The 19,134-nt window shown below is 49.4% G+C and overlaps 1 protein-coding gene across 5 annotated transcripts in view; it reads right to left on the reverse strand.

Annotated features, from left to right (window-relative positions):
- The window catches only part of LOC108629639 (MKL/myocardin-like protein 2), a 181,085-nt gene that overhangs the window by 23,834 nt on the left and 138,117 nt on the right, over positions 1 to 19,134 (reverse strand). The window contains exons 1-2 of one of the 5 annotated variants that reach the window (XM_026817457.1): positions 12,121 to 12,534; positions 6,231 to 6,620 (exon numbers count right to left, since the gene is read on the reverse strand). The exons of 3 other annotated variants lie outside the window; for them this stretch is intronic. In XM_026817457.1, the coding sequence (XP_026673258.1) occupies positions 6,231 to 6,321 (91 nt within the window). In that variant the 5' untranslated portion in view covers positions 6,322 to 6,620; positions 12,121 to 12,534. Of the gene's footprint in view, positions 1 to 6,230; positions 6,641 to 12,120; positions 12,535 to 19,134 lie in introns of those variants that run through there. One more of the 5 variants, XM_026817458.1, reaches the window with a different exon arrangement.

Raw genomic sequence — 19,134 nt, forward strand, 5'->3', positions numbered from 1 at the left:
ATTTAGATATTAAAACTATCGAGCGTAATGATAAGAAATACAAGAAAGAATGAATACAGTCAGGGAACAGGTTTTAAAACGTTGTTCATTTCCAAGAGAGAAGTCTGTACACTGCGAACGTTTAATCGTCGATGTCTTCTCGGAGACCAAAAATAATTCTGGGCCTCGTTGAGATGTTTTATTCTCGGAGCGCGCGTGCCGGAAAAAACACCGTAAAAACGACAGGTATATTACAGGGGAGACACAATACGCGCCGAAACGGAGTCGTCGAAGCAGCATCGAGACGTATCGTCGTTCGTCCTAAACGAATGAATCATCCCCGTGAAAATGAGGACGACGCTCGGTCCTCTGTTTACGCCAAAATCTCGAAAGAGATATCTCGACCCATCTCTGAATCATCGCGTCGTTGCGAAAAAAGAAAGAGACCAGGCAAAGCCTCGAATTTATGCATCTCGGACTCGAACTCGCGTGAAACGCAGAACCGAGCCGCGAACGGTTCCTTTAATTGTACGCCGAGGCTCCCACCGGAGCCGAGGAAAACACGGTGTCATAAAAGCGGCTTTGTATCCCGTACACCTACGTGCCTACTTAGCCTCGGTGCTCCTCTCCGCCTCGCCGGTGAGCGGATGCTGCGTCCCTCCAGGTGAAACCGTTTCCTCTCTGTCGCAAGCCATCTCGCTTCAGAGAAGCGTCTCCCTATCCTTCCCTTCGGTTTTATTTTCCTCGAACTTCCATACAAATTACGATCGATCTTACCCGCGATCACGTTGTAGCCATGAATTTCTCATAATCGCCGGTCTTCGAATTCAATTTATTTTCCATAAGCCGTTACATTACGTTCATTTCCAAATGGAATTCCACGGTCCAAATGGAATTGCGCAGTAAATCTCCTCTTCCATTTCATCTCTCATCTCCTTTTTTTATTGCGCAATTATATCTCTCCTCCACCTTTTTGTCACCAAAAGTTCACCGTTAATTCAACGAATACCATACCCGAAATCCTGTAAGACGTTAATTACGCTGCTTTATCGTCCAATCCAGGCCGTTTTCCCTTGCGACACCAACGAGCGAGCCGATGCGGAGAGAAGCAATTTCTCTCGGTGTTCTCCTCCCTGCCGCTCGTCTTCTCTATAGCAGCACGTTAGCTCGCCCGTTCCCTCTGTCCTCGAATCTTCTTTCTCTCGCGGCGCGGTAATATATCTGGCTGGCGTGGGCGGCCCACGTGGGTTTGACAGCTAAGCCCACGAAAACTGGTTACACCCACAATCGCGCAGGTCTGTTCTACTCCGCGTCGTTGTGCCGTGTCGAGCGCAACAGGCACACGCCAGGTAGGCGCGTGCGTCGCCGCTCGAGTGCACGATCTTTCCCTCGGAGCGTACACGTGGCGTCCAGCCCCACTGTGATGCTGATTTTAATCACCAGCATCTCCTTTATAGCACGTTGTCAATTTATAAAATCATCCTGTCTCTACCTTCCCTTGTTTCGAGTGGCTTGAAAGGCTTCTCTCCGTCGGAGAACAAAACATCGTTTCTCTCTTATTTCCTATCACCTCCTGGTTATTCATTTAATGCAGGAAGCGATCGCGCAACTTTATTGGACCCAAATAATCTTTATACCTTCCGCGTGACGACGCTTCACGATATACGTATTTTTATCGATTGTATGTTTAATAAAAAGCCAGAGACAGTGGCAACCCGATTTCCGAACGATCGAAGACAATGCGAAGGGGCATCACGTTGGTCGCTGTCGTTGTTGCATTGTATTACATTGCGTGATCGGGGGCTAGAAAAACCGCGTTGGCAGCGGGCCGCGTGGGCAAGCTGCCGTGTCTAATAAGCAATAAGGCCAGGCAGAGACTCCGGCGTTACGCGCGTTTTTCTCCCTGTCTCTTACTTCGCAACACCCGTCGTCGTTTCTCCGTTTCAACGAGACCGCCTCCCCCGCGCTCCCGTTCCTCCGTCCATCGAGCCACCTTCGTCGCCGATTCGCGCGCACATTCGCGGACAATTAATTTAGCTCGCGGCGTAGCCCGGGGTATGCGTTCTCTCGCCGCGAGCCGCGAGCGTTGCAGGCGAAGAGTTTGCGGCCCCAGCCGGCCAGAAATGGAGTTCGTTTCGCCGGTTAAAGATACGATCGTGTACGTATACGAGCGCACACGTCCCCGCGTCCGACGGTAGCGTTGAGAAAAACGCCATAACTTCGAGTCGTATATGGCGGCAATGCACAGGTGCATGCCACCGTGCATCTAAACCCCCCTCTGGGTCCCCCTTCGCCACTCACCCCTTCTTCGAGGAGCCGGGTTCGATCGAACGCGCGCGTAGAATGTCAATTGTTTCACTCTGCCCTCTCTCTTTATCCCTCCTCCTCTTCAGAGACCCCCGTTGCGTTCGCTTACTTTTTTTCCTAGCTTCCTTTCCGTGTGTTTTTCGCAGCAACCTCCGCGTCTATCGCTAACTATAATAATAGTACACTCCCGTTTACGTAGCGATGATAGCCGGCCGATCCATCCTGATCATTAGTTTTAAACGTTCTTCGTGCGAAACAATAAACGTACAGGTTGCACGACGGGAGAATGTGATCCACTGTCAGCGTCTCGTTTAATAACGACAGAAACAAATATCTCCTTAGGATGTATCATAAGGGGTATCATACGTAGCAACAGATTCGCATTGAAAGTCTAGATGGAAAAGCCATTGCGTATGATCGTCACGGCTCGTTTCAATGTAATGACATATGTCGCGTTGTATTAAAACCAGTACCACTTCAAAGTGAATCCAGAATTGTAAATACTTCGTATTACTCTTTAGATCGATCTTTAGATGCATTCGTCTACCTCGTTACTCGGTTCGTCCTAGCTGTGCGAGAGGCACTCTCGATCATCGTATCGATTGCCTGTCCTCTCTTTCTGATTGGAAACCTGGTTGCCAGTGGATATCGCGAATCCCGTGTGTTCCCTGCCGCTCGCTCGACGTCCTTTCGCCCCTTCCCTCCCCCGACTGCGACCAGCGGCGGCGGCGGCATCGGCCGGTGCCATTGCTCGGTTGCCAAAGACGAGTGGTAACGAGCGGGTAAAAAATAATTAGTATGTCCGTCGACTCGGTGCTTCTAGAAATAGACCGGTCCCGCATAATCATCCTTCACCGATTCCCGAGACCGCTTTGGAAACCTGCCGCCGCGCCGGCTCTGCGATAGGTGATATACCACACGCAGCGACACGAGCGCGCGCGCGTGTACGTGTGCCGTGGACCAACGCGCGAGGAGAACGCACAGGTATGTAAGCACGTAAGTAAGTACTTACTACTAGCTGCATACTTCTCTGCGCGAATTCACGGGAGATAAGACACCGCGAGGCTCGTTATATATCGAACGACACCTGGCTGACGTTTATTAACGGATATTAACGAGATAACGATCGCTTATTAGCAGAAAGACGCGTCCGAGCAAACCTTTCGAGTCGGCCGCTCGCGGGCAAATTATCCCTGTTCCAAGTGCGTTTGCTGTTGCTCACGTTTCCGCTGCGTCAGTGTTTGGACACGTACGAAGGAAGTACGCGTACAAAGTATTTTATTTGTCGCGTGACCAAGCTCGATGAATTTTCAACCTCCGTTTCCTCGACGTCTGCTTTGGTTTTAAAAATGAGATCAAGATTTCAAAGAATGATCTTCAGATTTTTCCCATTTCTTCGACCTTCGTCGGATATCATCGAACGCGGCGAGGAGCGTCGCCGGGAGATCCGCGGACAAGCAGTTTCATCGCCTCGCGGGAAGAAGGCGTGTAATGCGAGAGGCAACGAAAGACGCTGAAGAGATCGAGAAGCGTGCGCGTGTCGCGTCGACGACGAGTCGTTCTCCTCTTTCTCTTTCCCCTTCGCTGGTTTCTTCTTCTGTTCGGTTCGCTCGCGCCTCGCGGCTCGCGGTGAGAGTTGAATTTATGAATGAAACCAAGCAGCGAAGGGCGAGCGTGGGCGACCCCACGCGCTTTATCATAATCGGTATACCTTCCCGGCCTAGTCACGCCTGCCATAACTGCCTAGGCATAGAGCAAGGTTGCCCGCTCGTGAACTCGCTTCCAGCCGAGATGAATGAAACCGCGTCCCATTCACTGCCTATATGTGATTGCGAAACTACCCCTTATCCCGGAGGGGGAGGGGACCACCCGTCCCGTCTTTCCCGTTCTATTCGGAAATCGAATCCAAAATATTTTCTCCTCGTTTAACGGACGCCTAACGATCTTCCTGTTTAGAGACACACCACCAGTCGAAAGTTAGAAATCATTTCGTATTCCGGACCACAGAGATCGGGGAGTTGTTCAAGATTTTTGATTAGTTATCTAAACATGAATGAACGAAGGGCACGCGTGGGCCTACGACACGCTGACGAAATCTTCTACTACGATCTACGACCCACTGGCGAGTTGTTTTTCTGAAACTTGTGTCCGGTGAACGAAAGTAAACCATTCATGATTCGGATGAGCGTAACATAGGAATAGGAAGCTGAGTGATACATCATCGTGTACAAGTATTCGTCGTCTCTTTATAGCTATTTTCATTGGATGATTAAATTAAGCAAAAGCGTAATTGGAGAGGGTAGCCGGCCACTGGTTGCATCATGCTAGAACGACTCGAAACTGCATAGGATCGCGGCATTTGAATATTCGCGTAGGTGTCCTGCTGATTTACAACCCGATCGCGTCTAATTTTAATTATTACCATGAAGGTCGTGACGCCATGTTTCAATCGTTGACAGATAATGGGCGATTGCGACACGTCGCGAAATCGGTGCGGATCAATTATCGCTTGCCAAACCTAACGCGGTTAGGGGAAGTGAAACGACAATAAAGAGGACACTCAGTGTCTGAGAAATAGTAATAAACGGATAATTTAGGAAATCTTGTCCCCTATTTTTTCTTATTCACATTTCTATAGGTTTTCTTCGTGGACTGACAGCCGAAAGGATGAATAATCCATGGAGCACGCCCAAAGACAATGCGCGTACACGTCCCACACAGGAATTTCAGGTGTTTCAACTAACGAGCGATTTGCATGAAACAACGGGAGAGCGGCCCTCGTTCGCGTCGTTCCAGGCTACCCAGAGGACGAACCAGTTTCGAATGGGCCCCGGGAATACATTCGTAACTCTCTTTAAACGCGCGTAACAGTTGACAGGTTCGCGCGATCGAGCCCACCCTTTGTTACTCGTCCCTCATTCTGGTTACAGCCCAACGAAAATACGCTAATTACCTTCCGAACATCGAACGTCTCATTATTATTTGCAGCATTTGTAATGAACGCATTCTTCGAACTGCTGCAGGTTTCATCATTTAATTATTGCAGTGACATAATTCGATCGATAATCGTTACGTCAGTTTGACGTAAGGGAAGAATTGAAGCTAAGAAAGCGAGGATCGAAGTCGTATGACGGTAATTATGGAAACAGATCGTGAGAGCCTGAGTCTAGTTATCATCGTCGAGGATCGACGCTCCGTAGAATCGTAATTGTAAGCAGGATCGTTAAACAGGAACTGATTGCGTTCGCCGGTGGGCGATTATTCTCAGCGGGAGAAAGATAGAGATGGAATTGACAGAACGTTTCGCGCAACTCCCGCGACGAAGGGAACCCTAGCCGAGGTACGTTTTTATGCCCTCGAGAGAGGCTCGGATCGTTCCCTTTCCGCGTTGCAATCCCATTCCACCTGTCGGTAGTTGCGATAATTGCCGGCGATAGATGCGTTCCGAGGAACGCTCGATGAACTCCTCGACGGGAGTCCCGGTGCGCGCGGCTCGTTCTCCGCGCGGGAAACCCGGGGAAAATCGGTGCAACGTCCTCGCAAAAAACTACCGCGTTAAGCAGGAGAGCGTCGTGGAAATAAATCTTGAGTCGCTCCTATAAATCTTACGATACGTTAAATCTGAGCAACGACTTCATGCACGTTTTTAGATCATTGATGGAAAGTTGATTTCTCGTTGAAAAATTACTTGTAGGCGCAACAGTGTCCCTCAGTAATATTCCGACACGCTTCCAAACGGAATAACTGTTTTACTACTAATAATAACAACTTTATTAAAGGGAAGAACCCGTTTTTGATACATAATTGATAGCATATAATGCAGTTCTGTGCATCAGAATAACAAAAAATAAAAATAATAAGCGTTTCAATATGGAAACGATCGATTCTCTTTTAATTTGCCTAACAGTTTTATTGCTTTTACGTAATAAATGCTGGGACTTTACCTTTGTCGCGTTTAATGCGCCTGCAAATGGCACACATGCGGCGGCCGCAATGCTGCCTCTCGGGCTTCTGTTCCGTGTCCAAGGTAACCATGTTCGACAATTATTATCCCTTTGCAGGTGCACAAATATTGTATTTAATTACGTATCACTGTTCTCCAAATCTCACTGACGAGTCGTTTGATCATCGTCGACCCGGACCGTCTCGGGGTCGAAGCACTCGTCGGGCGACAAATGCCAACACACTCGAGCACCGAAACGAACCCGGGCGATGCCCGTGTTGTCACAGACGATCTGATCTTCCACACTGACTAGATAGGATCCTCTTGTCCCGATGAAAATTCGCTCCTCTCCACTCCTTACGACGCTCAGTGCTCCGACGGTTACCGGTCCCTAGAAGTATCGAGTCTGACCGTCGATCCTCTCGGCGAGACGCGAGGTCTCGTCGGTGACCGATGTCTCGCGTTCGAGTACTGCACTTGTGTCCTCGGTTGCCCTTTTACAATAGAGCGTCAACTAAACTTAAGTTAATAAATTTCGTTTCAAGGCTCGTAATAAGCTCCCTCCGAGGTTTTCAGAAACGAATTTGCAGTACTCGGTTTCCAGTAGTCTGCTCTTCGTCGTCTCCGCTGAACGTGTATTCACTTTCTCACCACGATCTGTATTATTCACGATTATTTTTTAACGTCTGCTCAAAACTGATCGTCGCACGTTCCAACAATCAACCGTTTGAGGTATCACGTTTTCTCCTCGGTTCTCTCTTAATTGCGCGACGTTCCCTCGGCTCGAATTTCACGCGTTTTCTCCTCGCCCGCGTTCACGGTTTCAGAATTGATTTCACTTTTATCTTTTCCACTCGGCGGGAGATACTGAACCGTCGCATTTCGTGCGATTTCAACGACTAACGTTAGCCTGCTAATAACTACGCCTAATCGTACACGGGGATGACGAATCACGCGACGCGTAAGCTCGCAAACAATAAAATTGCGGTGGATCGGTTTAGACTCCGCCCATGAAACAGAAATCACCACCTATAATTTCATGCATATAGTTACAGATGCGCGACAGTCAGACTGGAGGCAGTAATAATCTTTTCGTGTCAATAACAGATTTACTACGGAATTAAACGGAATAGAAAAATGCTTCCAAGATGTTGTTCATATTTTGACACACAGGAAAGAGTAAGACATAAAACGAAATATTTTCGAGCCTACCTACATTCTTAATTTCGTCCACTACGATCCAGACGGTCACGGTTAATTAAGCTTGATTGAATTTAATTAGTGCTCGATCTCTGGCCCTCGGGCAATTAACGACAAGAATCGGTCGGCCTAATCGTCTCAAATTAATAGATCTCCGTTTGTTGCCTCGTTCCTTTTTACCTTTCCTCGCTGGTCCGTTTCGGTCGGACGCGTGGGTGGCGTTTCGTCGCGGAATTATCGACGCTCGCTGGGAAACGTTTCTTGGAACTTTCGAAAACAGAGAGCCAGCCGAGTCCGCCCAGGCTTCAGAAAAATCCAGTGAAAGCAAATGCAAAAAACGTCGGTGCCTCGCATGGAAAATAGGCGACGACACTTTCATCGCGATTCCACGTTTCGAAGAAAATAAGATCGCAGTCGAGCCTCAATTAATCTGTACATCTACATACGCGCGCTGGATTAAAAACTGATTTACTATTCAAAACACGAACGAGTAGAGTCGCCTGCTATCTTGGAGCGCGTACAGCGTTTATCGAAGCTGAACGACGATCAATTATCCCACGTGGAAAACGTAAACAGTCCCTGGCTCGCGCGAGACATTAATTGCAATTATCATTAAATCACTTTATCAATCTTAAACATGATCAACATCTCAATATCCTTTTCAACGGTACTCTACGCGCACGCAGTAGCATTTGAAACGCTATTGGATGTCAATAAAATATAGAATGCTAATCAGATTAATAAACATAATAGTTACATCAGCTAATTGATTGAGACAGACAGTAATCGAGGAAAAATGCGAGAAATCCCTGTTTGTGATTTCACTTCAGGGTCGAAGATCTCGATGCTGGCACAGGCGGCGCGCGTTGGAGATTTCTACGCCCGCACAGCCGAGTCGCAGCCGAGGCGAAGATAGCCGCGGAAAGCGAGCGTTCGCCACCGGGACTTCGGGTTCCGGTTTTTCGTCAACGGGACTTAATAGCGAGCGTCGGGCCGAGGAGGCTGGAAGCGCCAGTGAAAGTTGACAAAACGCCGGAGCGGAACGTTCTCGACTCACCCACGCGCGCACGCACTCGGTTTAATTAACACCGAAATTATTGAGCGTGATCGCGCGGAGATACGAGTGGCCGCGAGCACTAAATAAACGCCCACGTAACCGCAACCGCGCGATCCTCTTGTCCTACTCCGTGCCGCGGTTTTTGATTATTATGTACATTTTTAATTATTCGAGTCTCGCCCACCCGATTCGCCCGTTTTCGAGCCTCTTTAACCCGGCTTTATCCCACGGCTCGTAAAATTTCAGTGCTCTCGGCAACATCGAGTCGTACGATCCTGTCTTTGTCCAATCTTAATATATCTGCACGCATTGAAGAAGGTTAAGACGATCCAATTAAATACATGTAAAACACGAGCGATACGTTCATCTATTAGCTCATACAATTTTTTTAATCCCGATTTTCCAATTTGTTTCATGTCTTACAGAACCGCGTATTGACTCCTTACGCTAATTGATATCGCGGTTCCCTAACGATAATCCTGTTCCGCGTTTCGCCCAATTCGCAGTCGCGTGCAAGCGTTGTCCAGAGTATCACTTTGCACCCTATTAGCCGACATTATCGCGTTATCGGGACCGATTATGCAGCCGCGATCGGTTACGCTGGATTACCCGGCGGATCGAGCGCGCCCCGCACGCGATTACCGTAATCACTGTTATAACTCCGGTACCGAGTGCCGCGGAGGATCGAGACGGAACGGGCTGGTTGCTCCTTGCCCGGATCGCGAATCGGCTTTCCGTCCCGATTTTCAACCTACTTATCGTGGACATCGTTATTACCCAGCGCTGCGCGGCGGCAACGAGGCCGCGGGAATTCGATCCGCAGAACATTAATTCAACGACGCTTTTCTGAACCCGTTCATAAACGCCCCGGTTAATTAACCGTGGCCGAGTTAATAGCACAATTTGTTACCTTAACGACTTATCGAGTTACGAAATTAACGCAGCGTGTTAAATCGCGGATCTCGGTATCCTATTGGTATCTTTGGTCTGTTCGCAAGATTTACGACCGATATCGACGAGATCGAACGCGAGAGTTGCGAGATTTTTCGGGTGTTCATTCGACCACCAGCGACAGAGATTATTAACGACAAAGATTTTTGCTTAATCCTGAGCGATTTCGAAACGACCGTACCTGGGATCGCGTGCGACGATATCTTCGAGGAATAATGAGAACTCGACGAAGTTAAAATTAGGTCGCACCAGCTGAGAGACAATTATAAAAATAGAATTGTCATCGATGTCTAACAGAAGAGTCGGACGAACGTAACTCGGCGGGTGAATATCGCGCGGGAGAAAAGAAAGGAAAAAGTAAAGGGTTGGTTGCGAAAGAGAAATCGGGGCCCTCCTTGTACGCCAGAGGAGAGGAAATCGGTTGCGTGGCCCCTCCCACGAGAAGGCTCGTCCGTCCAGCGCGGCCGGGCCCGTTGCCTCGGCCTCGACACGCATTTCCAAAGACTCTTTTCGTCGTCACGGACCCATCAGCCCCCGAGTACCGTCGATTCTTATCTGATCGTACCGATCTTCTCATGATCTTTCACTACGGTCCTCTCGGCCAGGTACGAATTTATTCTCGCGGCGAACACCTCGTGAACACGCAGCAAGAATCGGAGTGCGCGCCTCGGAACCCGATTATTCCCCCGATATACCCCGTGGACACGCTATCGCGCGATTCCCATGCTACGCGCGCTTCGATCTTATCGGGCCTCCTCCTCCTCCTCCTCCTACCCGACAACCTGACAATCAACGATTCACGATTTCACGAAACCCAACCGGCCGGACGAACGCCGAAAAACGACTCAATAAACGCCCCACCGAGAAGAAACTTCATTACAGCCTTGCCACCAGAGATAAGTTTCTCCGATTCCGCGTGACAGATGATGTAATAGACAATTTTGCTGCGTGCCAGTTCGTCGACCAATGATGAATATGAAAATAAAAATCGCGAACGTCGATTTTCACCTGCGATCAAACCGAAGTCATAACATTGAAGGAGCAGAAATAACTTTAGATCGACGTGGATTTAATTAATCCAACGAAAACGCTAAGTTCGACGTCCGTTGGAAGCCCTCGACGGTGAAAGCGAATTCGACAAAACGAAACGTCTACGTCGGAATTAAAAAGTCGGTCCCGTTTGCCGGGCAAATACTCGAGAAATTAAAAGTACTGACAGCTACTCGAATAAATACAGTTACTTTAGGATCCGCGGCGAGCTATACCATTCGCAACGAAACGTTTCGAGCCGATGTGGAAGTCTTTCGAGTTCCAGGCGACGATCCCGCGCGGAAGGAAGGCTGTGCCAGATTCTGGTCCCGGTCCTCGTGGGGCATCGCTAACGAGGTCCGGCCAATTAAACGAGCCGCGAACGCGTAACTCCCGAAACCCGGCCCCGGATTAAAAAAGAAGTCTTCCACGCTGCGTCGAGGTAAAATCGGCCGGACGATCAGAAAGTTTAACGGTGGTGGGTCGGAGTCATAAGAGTCGGACGTGTTTGCGAAACGAGGTAGATCGAATCCGATCGCGATTCAATTAATATCTGACGCGGCGGACCCCAAGCGGCTGCGCTTGATTTAATTATCAGATTCTGACCGGGTCCGATAGGAATCGCTTCATTAAGCGAGTACGCGAGAGGACGCACGGATCCACGGGCCACGTGTTTCCGATCCTCCACCTCGTCTTCTCCTTCGTCGTCCTCCTCCTCCTCGTCATCGTCGCCCGTCCCTAGCGGGGTTATTTATCGAACTGCCTTCCGCCGCATCGGAGTATTTGCCGGTGCCCATAAATTTCTGTCCGGCCACTCGTTAGCGGCGCCGATTTATTCCCGAGATGATGCCCACGGACACGTTTTCAGACGTCCGCTCCGAAACGATCGAAAATAGCACCACCACCCGGAGCCGCGCTCGCTTGGAAATCATACGCCAACGGTACGACTGGCTTCAGAATAATCGTAAACATCGTCGCGTTAGTACGAAGTTCGACTGACTGCCCTCCTATCGCTGTCCTAATAACGCGTCAGGCAACGAGGAATACATTGTTTCCGTAAGACGAAAGCTGTAAAGATCAGCATCGCGTATAATGCTTTAATTAGCCGAGGGCTATTAGTCCGTCATTAGGGGAAGAGCCACGCGTTTCGAGAATACGTGACGATTACCCCTCCGTCCGGTGTGTTGAACCAACGAGCTTTCACGAATTTACGCGATCCCTCGGAACCTTAATGCACGCTCGATGCCGTAAAGATGTTCGACCGCACGTCGTCCCGGTGTTTATCGTCACGTTTCACGGTCTTAATAGGACTTTATATCATCCACTCGCAGCTCCCGTGTGATTTGTCGCGCGATCATCCGGCCGAACAAGATTCGGCGATCGGTGTAAAAAACGCGCGACCGGAACGCGACACGGTTCTTCCATCGAGGCACCAGCTGTTTCACGTCACCGAGAGGTCTCCATTTAAAACGTGCGACGCTTCGCTTTTTTCACTCGCGCGCAGTATTCTCCTCTTTTTCCTCTCAAGACGTCGCGTTCACTTCTCATTCCCCGAAGAGGAATATACGTACAGATTTACTATGTATGTACCGAATACAAAGGAGACGCGGAAGAGCGGACTACTGTGCGTCGAGATAACGAATAAGATGCACACCATTCAGCTTCATCCGTGCAGAGCATCCGGAGCGTTGGCGTACGCGGAGGATCGCGTCAGGCCTCGTTTGTACCGAGGCTGGACACGTTGGCACACACCATCGACGAAAAACACAGGACACAACGAAGGTTATTCACTGCAGAACGAAGGATTCCAAGTTTTCTTGAAGAAACGCAAGGATACACGAACGTGTACGTGTATGTAAACTGGATTCACAAAAGAAGCACAGGTTGGTTCGCGGCGAAATCCGGTCAGCGAATCCCGGTGCAGCAAACTTCTGTTTTACTCGGTCACCCACACGACGAACCAAGACTCTCCTCTCCTCCACCGGCTCCGAACTCCGGATCGGAATCCCACGGGGTCTCGTGGCACGCGTGACCGTGTTCGAGCACTATAAATATACACACGGGGCACTGCGAACGCGACTGCGGGCCGGAGGGTCGCGCGCACGTGGCGGCGGAGTTTAAGTTTGAACGTCGAAACTCGCGAGGAGACACGCGCGCGTCCCTTCGAGGATACCCGCGATCTACGGGGAACGGATCGATCGGCCGGTCGATCGGTTGGACGCGGTCGCTCGACGGTGGCAGCGGCTCGCGCGTAGTGTCGCTGCGCGACACGCGGATAGAAATGGGGAAAAAGGGGAGAGCGAGAGACAGAAGACGGGTGGGCGACAGAGAGGGACCGAAGGGAGAGACAGGGAGAGAGAGAGAGGGAGGGAGAAAGCACACGCGCTTCCTGGGAAAGAGAGTGCGATCTGCGCCCAGTCTCTCGGCTCGTCTCTGACTGGTGTTGTGTGCGCCGCTCACGAGAGAGCACAGCCCGTGCGCTGCGTGCTGTTACACGGCCTGGGGGCCACGTGACACGGTCCCCTGCAGGAGGTAGGACCGCTTATCGTCCCTTCCTGCCCCGCTGCCCACCGCTGCCTGTATACTGTTGCGTGTCCGTATACTGTTGTCGTATCGTACACTGTATATGCGTCGGCGTGCGCGCGTGTTTATGCGATTCGCGAGCGAGTGTGGCGCGCGTGTGTGGGCCGCGTTATGGTCCGCTCCCGAGCCCGTGACACACCTAGCTCACGGGAGACGAATAGCACGCCACGTTCATGGAAAGCGTTCAAATCTTCGTCACCCTTTATTTCTCTGCTCGGGACGTAACGTGCGTTCGTTACAGAAGTACTCGAATTTGTCTCATGACTTCGTATAACGCAACGAATTTCGTCCGACAAACGAGAATCCTAGTGCTTCTAAAATCGTATAAAGGACGACTCAAAAATCGAGTTACGAAGTGAAATCGAAGGAAAAGAGAATAAACAGGGAATGAGGAGAGGAGGAGAGAGGGCCACTGTTGCGGCATGCCGTGCATCGAGTGCAAAACGATGCAGAGGCGGGTCGAGGGGAATCTCGGAGCACTATTGATGCCGTTGGTGGGGACCGACGGGGGCCCGATGCGAGGAGGGGGACATTATCGAGTGGGAGGACTGAGCTCGCGGGCCTCGTTCCACGTTCCAACGGAGTAGGGCTCCCTGGTTCTCCCTCTTCGTTCGTTTCTGATCCTCTTTCTCGGCCGTTGCACGGGAGGGAGCGCGAAGAATAGGGGGTGGGGCGGCCTACGACCCCGGTAGGCGCGTGCCCTAAGTCAACTTGTGCGTTCTACCGCGCACGATTGATAACGAGCCATGGTGCACGATCCTCTTACTATCACAACATTTTTTTAAGACAGTCCCCCTTGTCCCGAAACTCTGCTACCAGTAAATAGTAGAATCTTGTTCTCAAACGAATGAAAAACAGTTTGTTCGATGGTCACTCAGAATAAAAAAGGATGAAATACATATGTATTCGTTTTAAATCCGGGTTTGCTAAAAGTCAACTTGTGACGTCGCACCTTCCAAGTTGCGATGCATGCATAGAGAAAGTAGTAACAGACGATGCTAAGACAAGAGTCAGACTTTTCTTTGAAAAGGTGATGGCCAGCGGATTACGGCCGGTATTTATAGAAGATTGAACGAAGAGTATCGCGTTGCTAATGGTTTGTATAAATAGTGCGCATCGTGCGACTTTTTAAACCGGAAGGAGATCTCTCTTCGGGGACCGTTTTAAAAGGCGGCCGCTCGTAAACACGGGAGAATAATAAATCCGGACCTCGTTGTACGCTTCGCGTCGCGGCGAAACCGATTATCCGGCGTTGAACACGAGCTGTAAAAAGTACACGAAAGCGAAGAGAAACACGGCGCGTGATAGGATTACCCGATGAACCGACCATTTCGACTGCCCCGAAAACTTCTTCCTCCCTCGAGGAAGTACGTATTTCCGCGAAACGTCGATAGAATTCTAAACGATCATCTATTCCCTCTGCGTCCACCTAAACGTTACTTCTTAATACGCTTCCATTCGACGGTCTACTTTTCTCTTTGCAAGATTTACTCCGATGAGATCGAAAGAAAACTGCAGACGATGCGAATCGTAATTTTTTCATTATATAGACATTAACATATAGTTCAGTCAGCGAACATTTGATAAAGTGGTTATCATAATTTTGTTGGAATTCGTCGGGACCGGAAGTGGTTACCCACGCGACCGATCAGTCTGATAATTTAGCGTCAGGGTGGGGACACAAATACGTACCGTGCGTGTCGGCGAAGCCGTGTTTTGCGTGCTCGTCGCCTGATCGCCCACCGGCCTCTGTGTGTTTTGTAAATCGGAAAGTCGATTTCGGAATTGCTCGCTACCGCCTACGCCCGACCCAGACCGGCGCGGCGTTTTCGGTCGGTTGCCAAAACAACGTCCGGTTTCGCCTACGTCCGGGGATCAGAAGGGAGCCATCTCCAGGCTCCTGAATACTGATCTCGTAACGCGTTTCGAAAGTTCGTCTCGGAAACAATGATAAATAAATTCCATTTTATACGAAATTATATTACGTCTTTTCAACGGCGTACACGTGATTTGGTATAATTGCTTTCAACGCGAATATTAATAGCGTTAAACTTGACCTGTGGACATTGCTTAGAACGACCGTGAAACGTAGTCGTTGAGAAAAAAATACATTTTTGGAGCGAGGTGCGATAATGTCTTGTAGACTTTCGCGACGATAATCGACGAGACAGCCGTCCTGTGTGCACAGGCACAGTGGCTTTCGTCGCAATTAGCTGGAACTAATGGCAAGAGAATTCTCGCAAATAAACCCGCGAATTTAATGACAAGACACGGTCTTAGGAAGAAAAGTACAGACGAAGAAAAAGTTCTAAGCTTTCTCGCGCCATTGACGGGGAAACAGGCGTGGAATCGAGAGGAGGTCTCGCGGAATCGTAAGTGGAAGATTCTCGATCCTATCGACGGCCGGTCGTTCGTCGCGGTGGATTAAGGAAACAAGACTGGGCCGGCGTTCTCGTTGACAAATCGTTCCGATTGTCGCGTCGGGGCCCCTTTATCCGCTTATTACGCCGGGCCAGAACCGTGGGACCGATCGAGATACAACGACGCGGCTAACACCTAACGAGTCTCTCTTCTCGTTTCGCCGCTTCGATAATCCGACCTCGAGTCGAGTGCTAAGCCCGACCTGTTGAAAATCTGATGGCACATCGAAGACCGAGTTCATCGTGTCTTTAACTTCGGGGATCATCGTTTCATACGTTTGTCTCGACCGTGCGATTACACGACGAAAGTAGAAGACGAGTCACGTGTTTCGTTAGCATCGACGTTTTACATTGTTCCGCGAACAGTAGTGAAGAAATCGAAGAAACGTCCGAGGAATCTTAACGATTGCAATTGTCGAGGGAACGTGTAAGCAACCGAAACAGTCGCTCGGTTTACATACGGCTAATTAGAACGATGAACACGAAAACCGCAACTGCGAATACTTCCACGCGCTAATTCGCAGTTACACACATAGTTGCGAACTGACACGAATGTAATTCCACTTTTGTAAAATTTTCAATTATCCTCGGGCAATAAATTTAATTTCCCAAAGTCGGTTAGGCTGGATTTCCAATCCAATGGGGCACAAATATTCGAGTCGGAGCGTCGAACAGGATGATCTGCAGGAGTGGACATTTTTTCGGCACGATCCATGTCGATGTCGGTTCTATTAATTTTCTAACGCACCGTCAGAGAATGCCGCCGCGCCGCTTCTTACGCGGCGACCATTACCGCGTGTTGGGAATGTTAACGAATGTTTCGCACCGAGGTTTTACTCTCGGACTAGTCTTGGTCAATTTTCGCCGCCGCTACCCTCTTCGTCTGTTCACCTACCAGTCTCGATGCCCATTTTTACGATCGTATAAATGACAATCTCAATGATATTATTTGAAAATTCACGAGATCCACGATTATCAATTGATATCATTGAAAACGTGTAATTAGAAACAGACATTAATAAGTTTTAATACATCCAATTTCTTGTACATTTCGGTCACATTTTCCCTTCGCTGGAAACAATAATTGCTAAGTTCCAATCTGCTACGGCGAACCGAATCTTAGGATTTGAACAGTTTTCTATAAAGAAACAATTATTTCAGGTAAGCGAAACAACCGGTCCTACATTTTTCAGATTCTTTGAGGGTCGTCGACTAAGGGTAACCGACTGGCTGAAAGAAACATCGAATTCGATCGCGGCACGGAGTTGCGTAGCGGTTGCGACCGCGACCAATTATCCGTAATTTGTATTACCGGTTGCGTAATTTGTTGCTACGTTTAACGCGCCGGCACGTCATAACGGTTGGACGCTCTGCGCTACGGCAATAACGGAGAACCGATTAATTGCGTTTAATTCGACTCGGCCCGGATTTTCAACAAATTCCCCGTCCGAACGGTGAACAGTGAAAATGCTTCAGATATTTCCTAAAGATTCTGGCTGGTCTGTTCAGTGAGAACTGTACTATTTCTTCCTCGACTTTAGATGTGAACAACATATCGCGATTTCAGAAATGAAATCTTCCTCTCTGATTTCGATCTTAAAAAATATTCCATTAAATCCTTACGATGAAACAAACTCCGACACTTATTATTTTATTATCTGGAAAATCGTAATCCCACTTTATATTCTTGTTGCTGAAACGAAAATTCGTAGATCCTCGGAATATCGGGTCGGCCGGGACCATCTGCGAGCGAGCATTTACTAACAAGAAAGCACGATAGATCTTGCCGGGAGCCAGTCGTGTATTAACGTTCCCGCGCCAAGCCGACGGAATAAACCTGCGCTGCGTGCAAACACCGCGCGATCAATCGCGACAATACGTATTCACGATTCACGATATCTTCGGTTCCGGAGCGAGTGCCGCGAGCGGTTAGAGGCGCGATCCCCTGCCCGGAATGCAAAAGTAAAGTACATAGTCGTGTCCGGCCATCGAGCGTACCCTTCGGCCGCATTTTCTACCGATAGAGACGAGAAAGAGGGAAACGTGCGGCGTGCGCGCTAGGAGATTAAGAACAGCGGCTCGCGAATCAATCTTCGCCAGTCTCCTTTAATTACGATTCGTGGTCACGTTTGAATTTTATCCACCACGGTCTCGGATCGGAGCGGTCGATCTGTGAATCATTCGATTCAATTATTTTTAGGTAATTTCGTTGAAAATTCTTTCTAAAGCGACGAGCATTGCGAAATTCAGACTTTCGTCGATCAGCAGCGTTAATAATTGTATGGGATGGAAACGAAATCGGGGGAGATACCGCGGCGAAAAGAGAGATCGAAGGCAACGAACGCGATCCGACCGCGAAGGGAAAAAGAAGAAGCGGAAAGAGCGAAGGAACAGGAAAGTGAATCGGCTTTTGTAGCCGAGCGCAAACAAATCCGACGTTCCGTGGACGTTGCGAGAGAGAGAGAGCGCGTGCAAGACGATGAAACGGGACGGACAGAGGGAGGAAGAGAGAAAGAGAATAGTAGCAGTGGAGAGCGGGTAGCCGGCAACAAACGACTCGCAAATCCTTGCTGTCAATTTAATCTCGCCTCGAATCCTGGAGAAATGTTAATAAGGGCTTCGCTACCATTCCCTCCCCGTTTCCTCCGTTCCGACCACCGGTTTCTCGGTTTCGCTTCTCTTTCCCGGTTCGCGGACTATGCGTCGCGCATGCGCCAGCGCGAGCCACGGCAACGACACTTTATTTTCGCGCAAAGATACCGCCAAAGAACCACGTGGAAATTGTGTGCAAAGCGAGCTGCGCCCGTCGTTTTTCTTTTCTCGTAACCGCGATCTCTCCTCCTTTTATCCGTCTCCGTCCCCTTCCAGCGACCCTTTCGGCCTTCCACCCTCGTAATTTATCGCGGTTATGCCGGCGGCTCGCGGCGCGGAATCTGTACCAACCGGATAAAGGAACCGAGACAGGAAAAATGCCCTCACTCTGGTTAGGCGAGCAATGCTATCGTCCCGATTCGATCATTCGCCTCCGGTCCGCTCCATTTCGTTCCACCGGTTTCGTGTATACGTACCCACTACCGTTTACCGCTCTTCCGTCGCCGGTTCCCTCGTGAACGTCGCCGTTTCCCTCGTGAACGTCGCCGATGCGATGAAGCGATCGCGCCGCGAGATCTGAAGCAACGGCACGACGCTCCGAGCGAACAGAGCGACGCCGATCTTCTGTCACAATTAAACCACGTTTCTCGACATTTGAAAAATGATGAACAACAGAATACGTGACTGCGAAGAAATTTCTCATCCCCTGAATTAAATCTGTCTTTTATTAATTTTTACAAATGATGACGCATTCGGGGTTCGTTAATAGAAAACTGGTATTACAGTATTACACATTATATAATGTATTTTATGTCCTGTCGCCAACAGGCTAAGAATTTCTCTAAAAGATTTAACACGAAGACACCTGAATTCTCGCACGTGCTCCGAAATGCAAATTTCGCGGCGCGTGCCAGAGGGAACGGAGTCCTTCCGCGGCAGATTCCTCTACCCTTTTTTTCCCACCGCGTCGTTTCCGTAAAGGAGCGCGACTAAACGTGGAGTCATAGTGTGTTCTGAGTGCTTCAAAGCGACGGCTGTTGAAAATTACACGTTGCCCCGGGAATCTCTTTTTC

The sequence above is a fragment of the Ceratina calcarata genome, unplaced genomic scaffold (assembly GCF_001652005.2).
Source record: "Ceratina calcarata isolate Rehan_Ccalc_2016 unplaced genomic scaffold, ASM165200v1 scaffold579.2, whole genome shotgun sequence".
Lineage (NCBI taxonomy): Eukaryota > Metazoa > Arthropoda > Insecta > Hymenoptera > Apidae > Ceratina > Ceratina calcarata.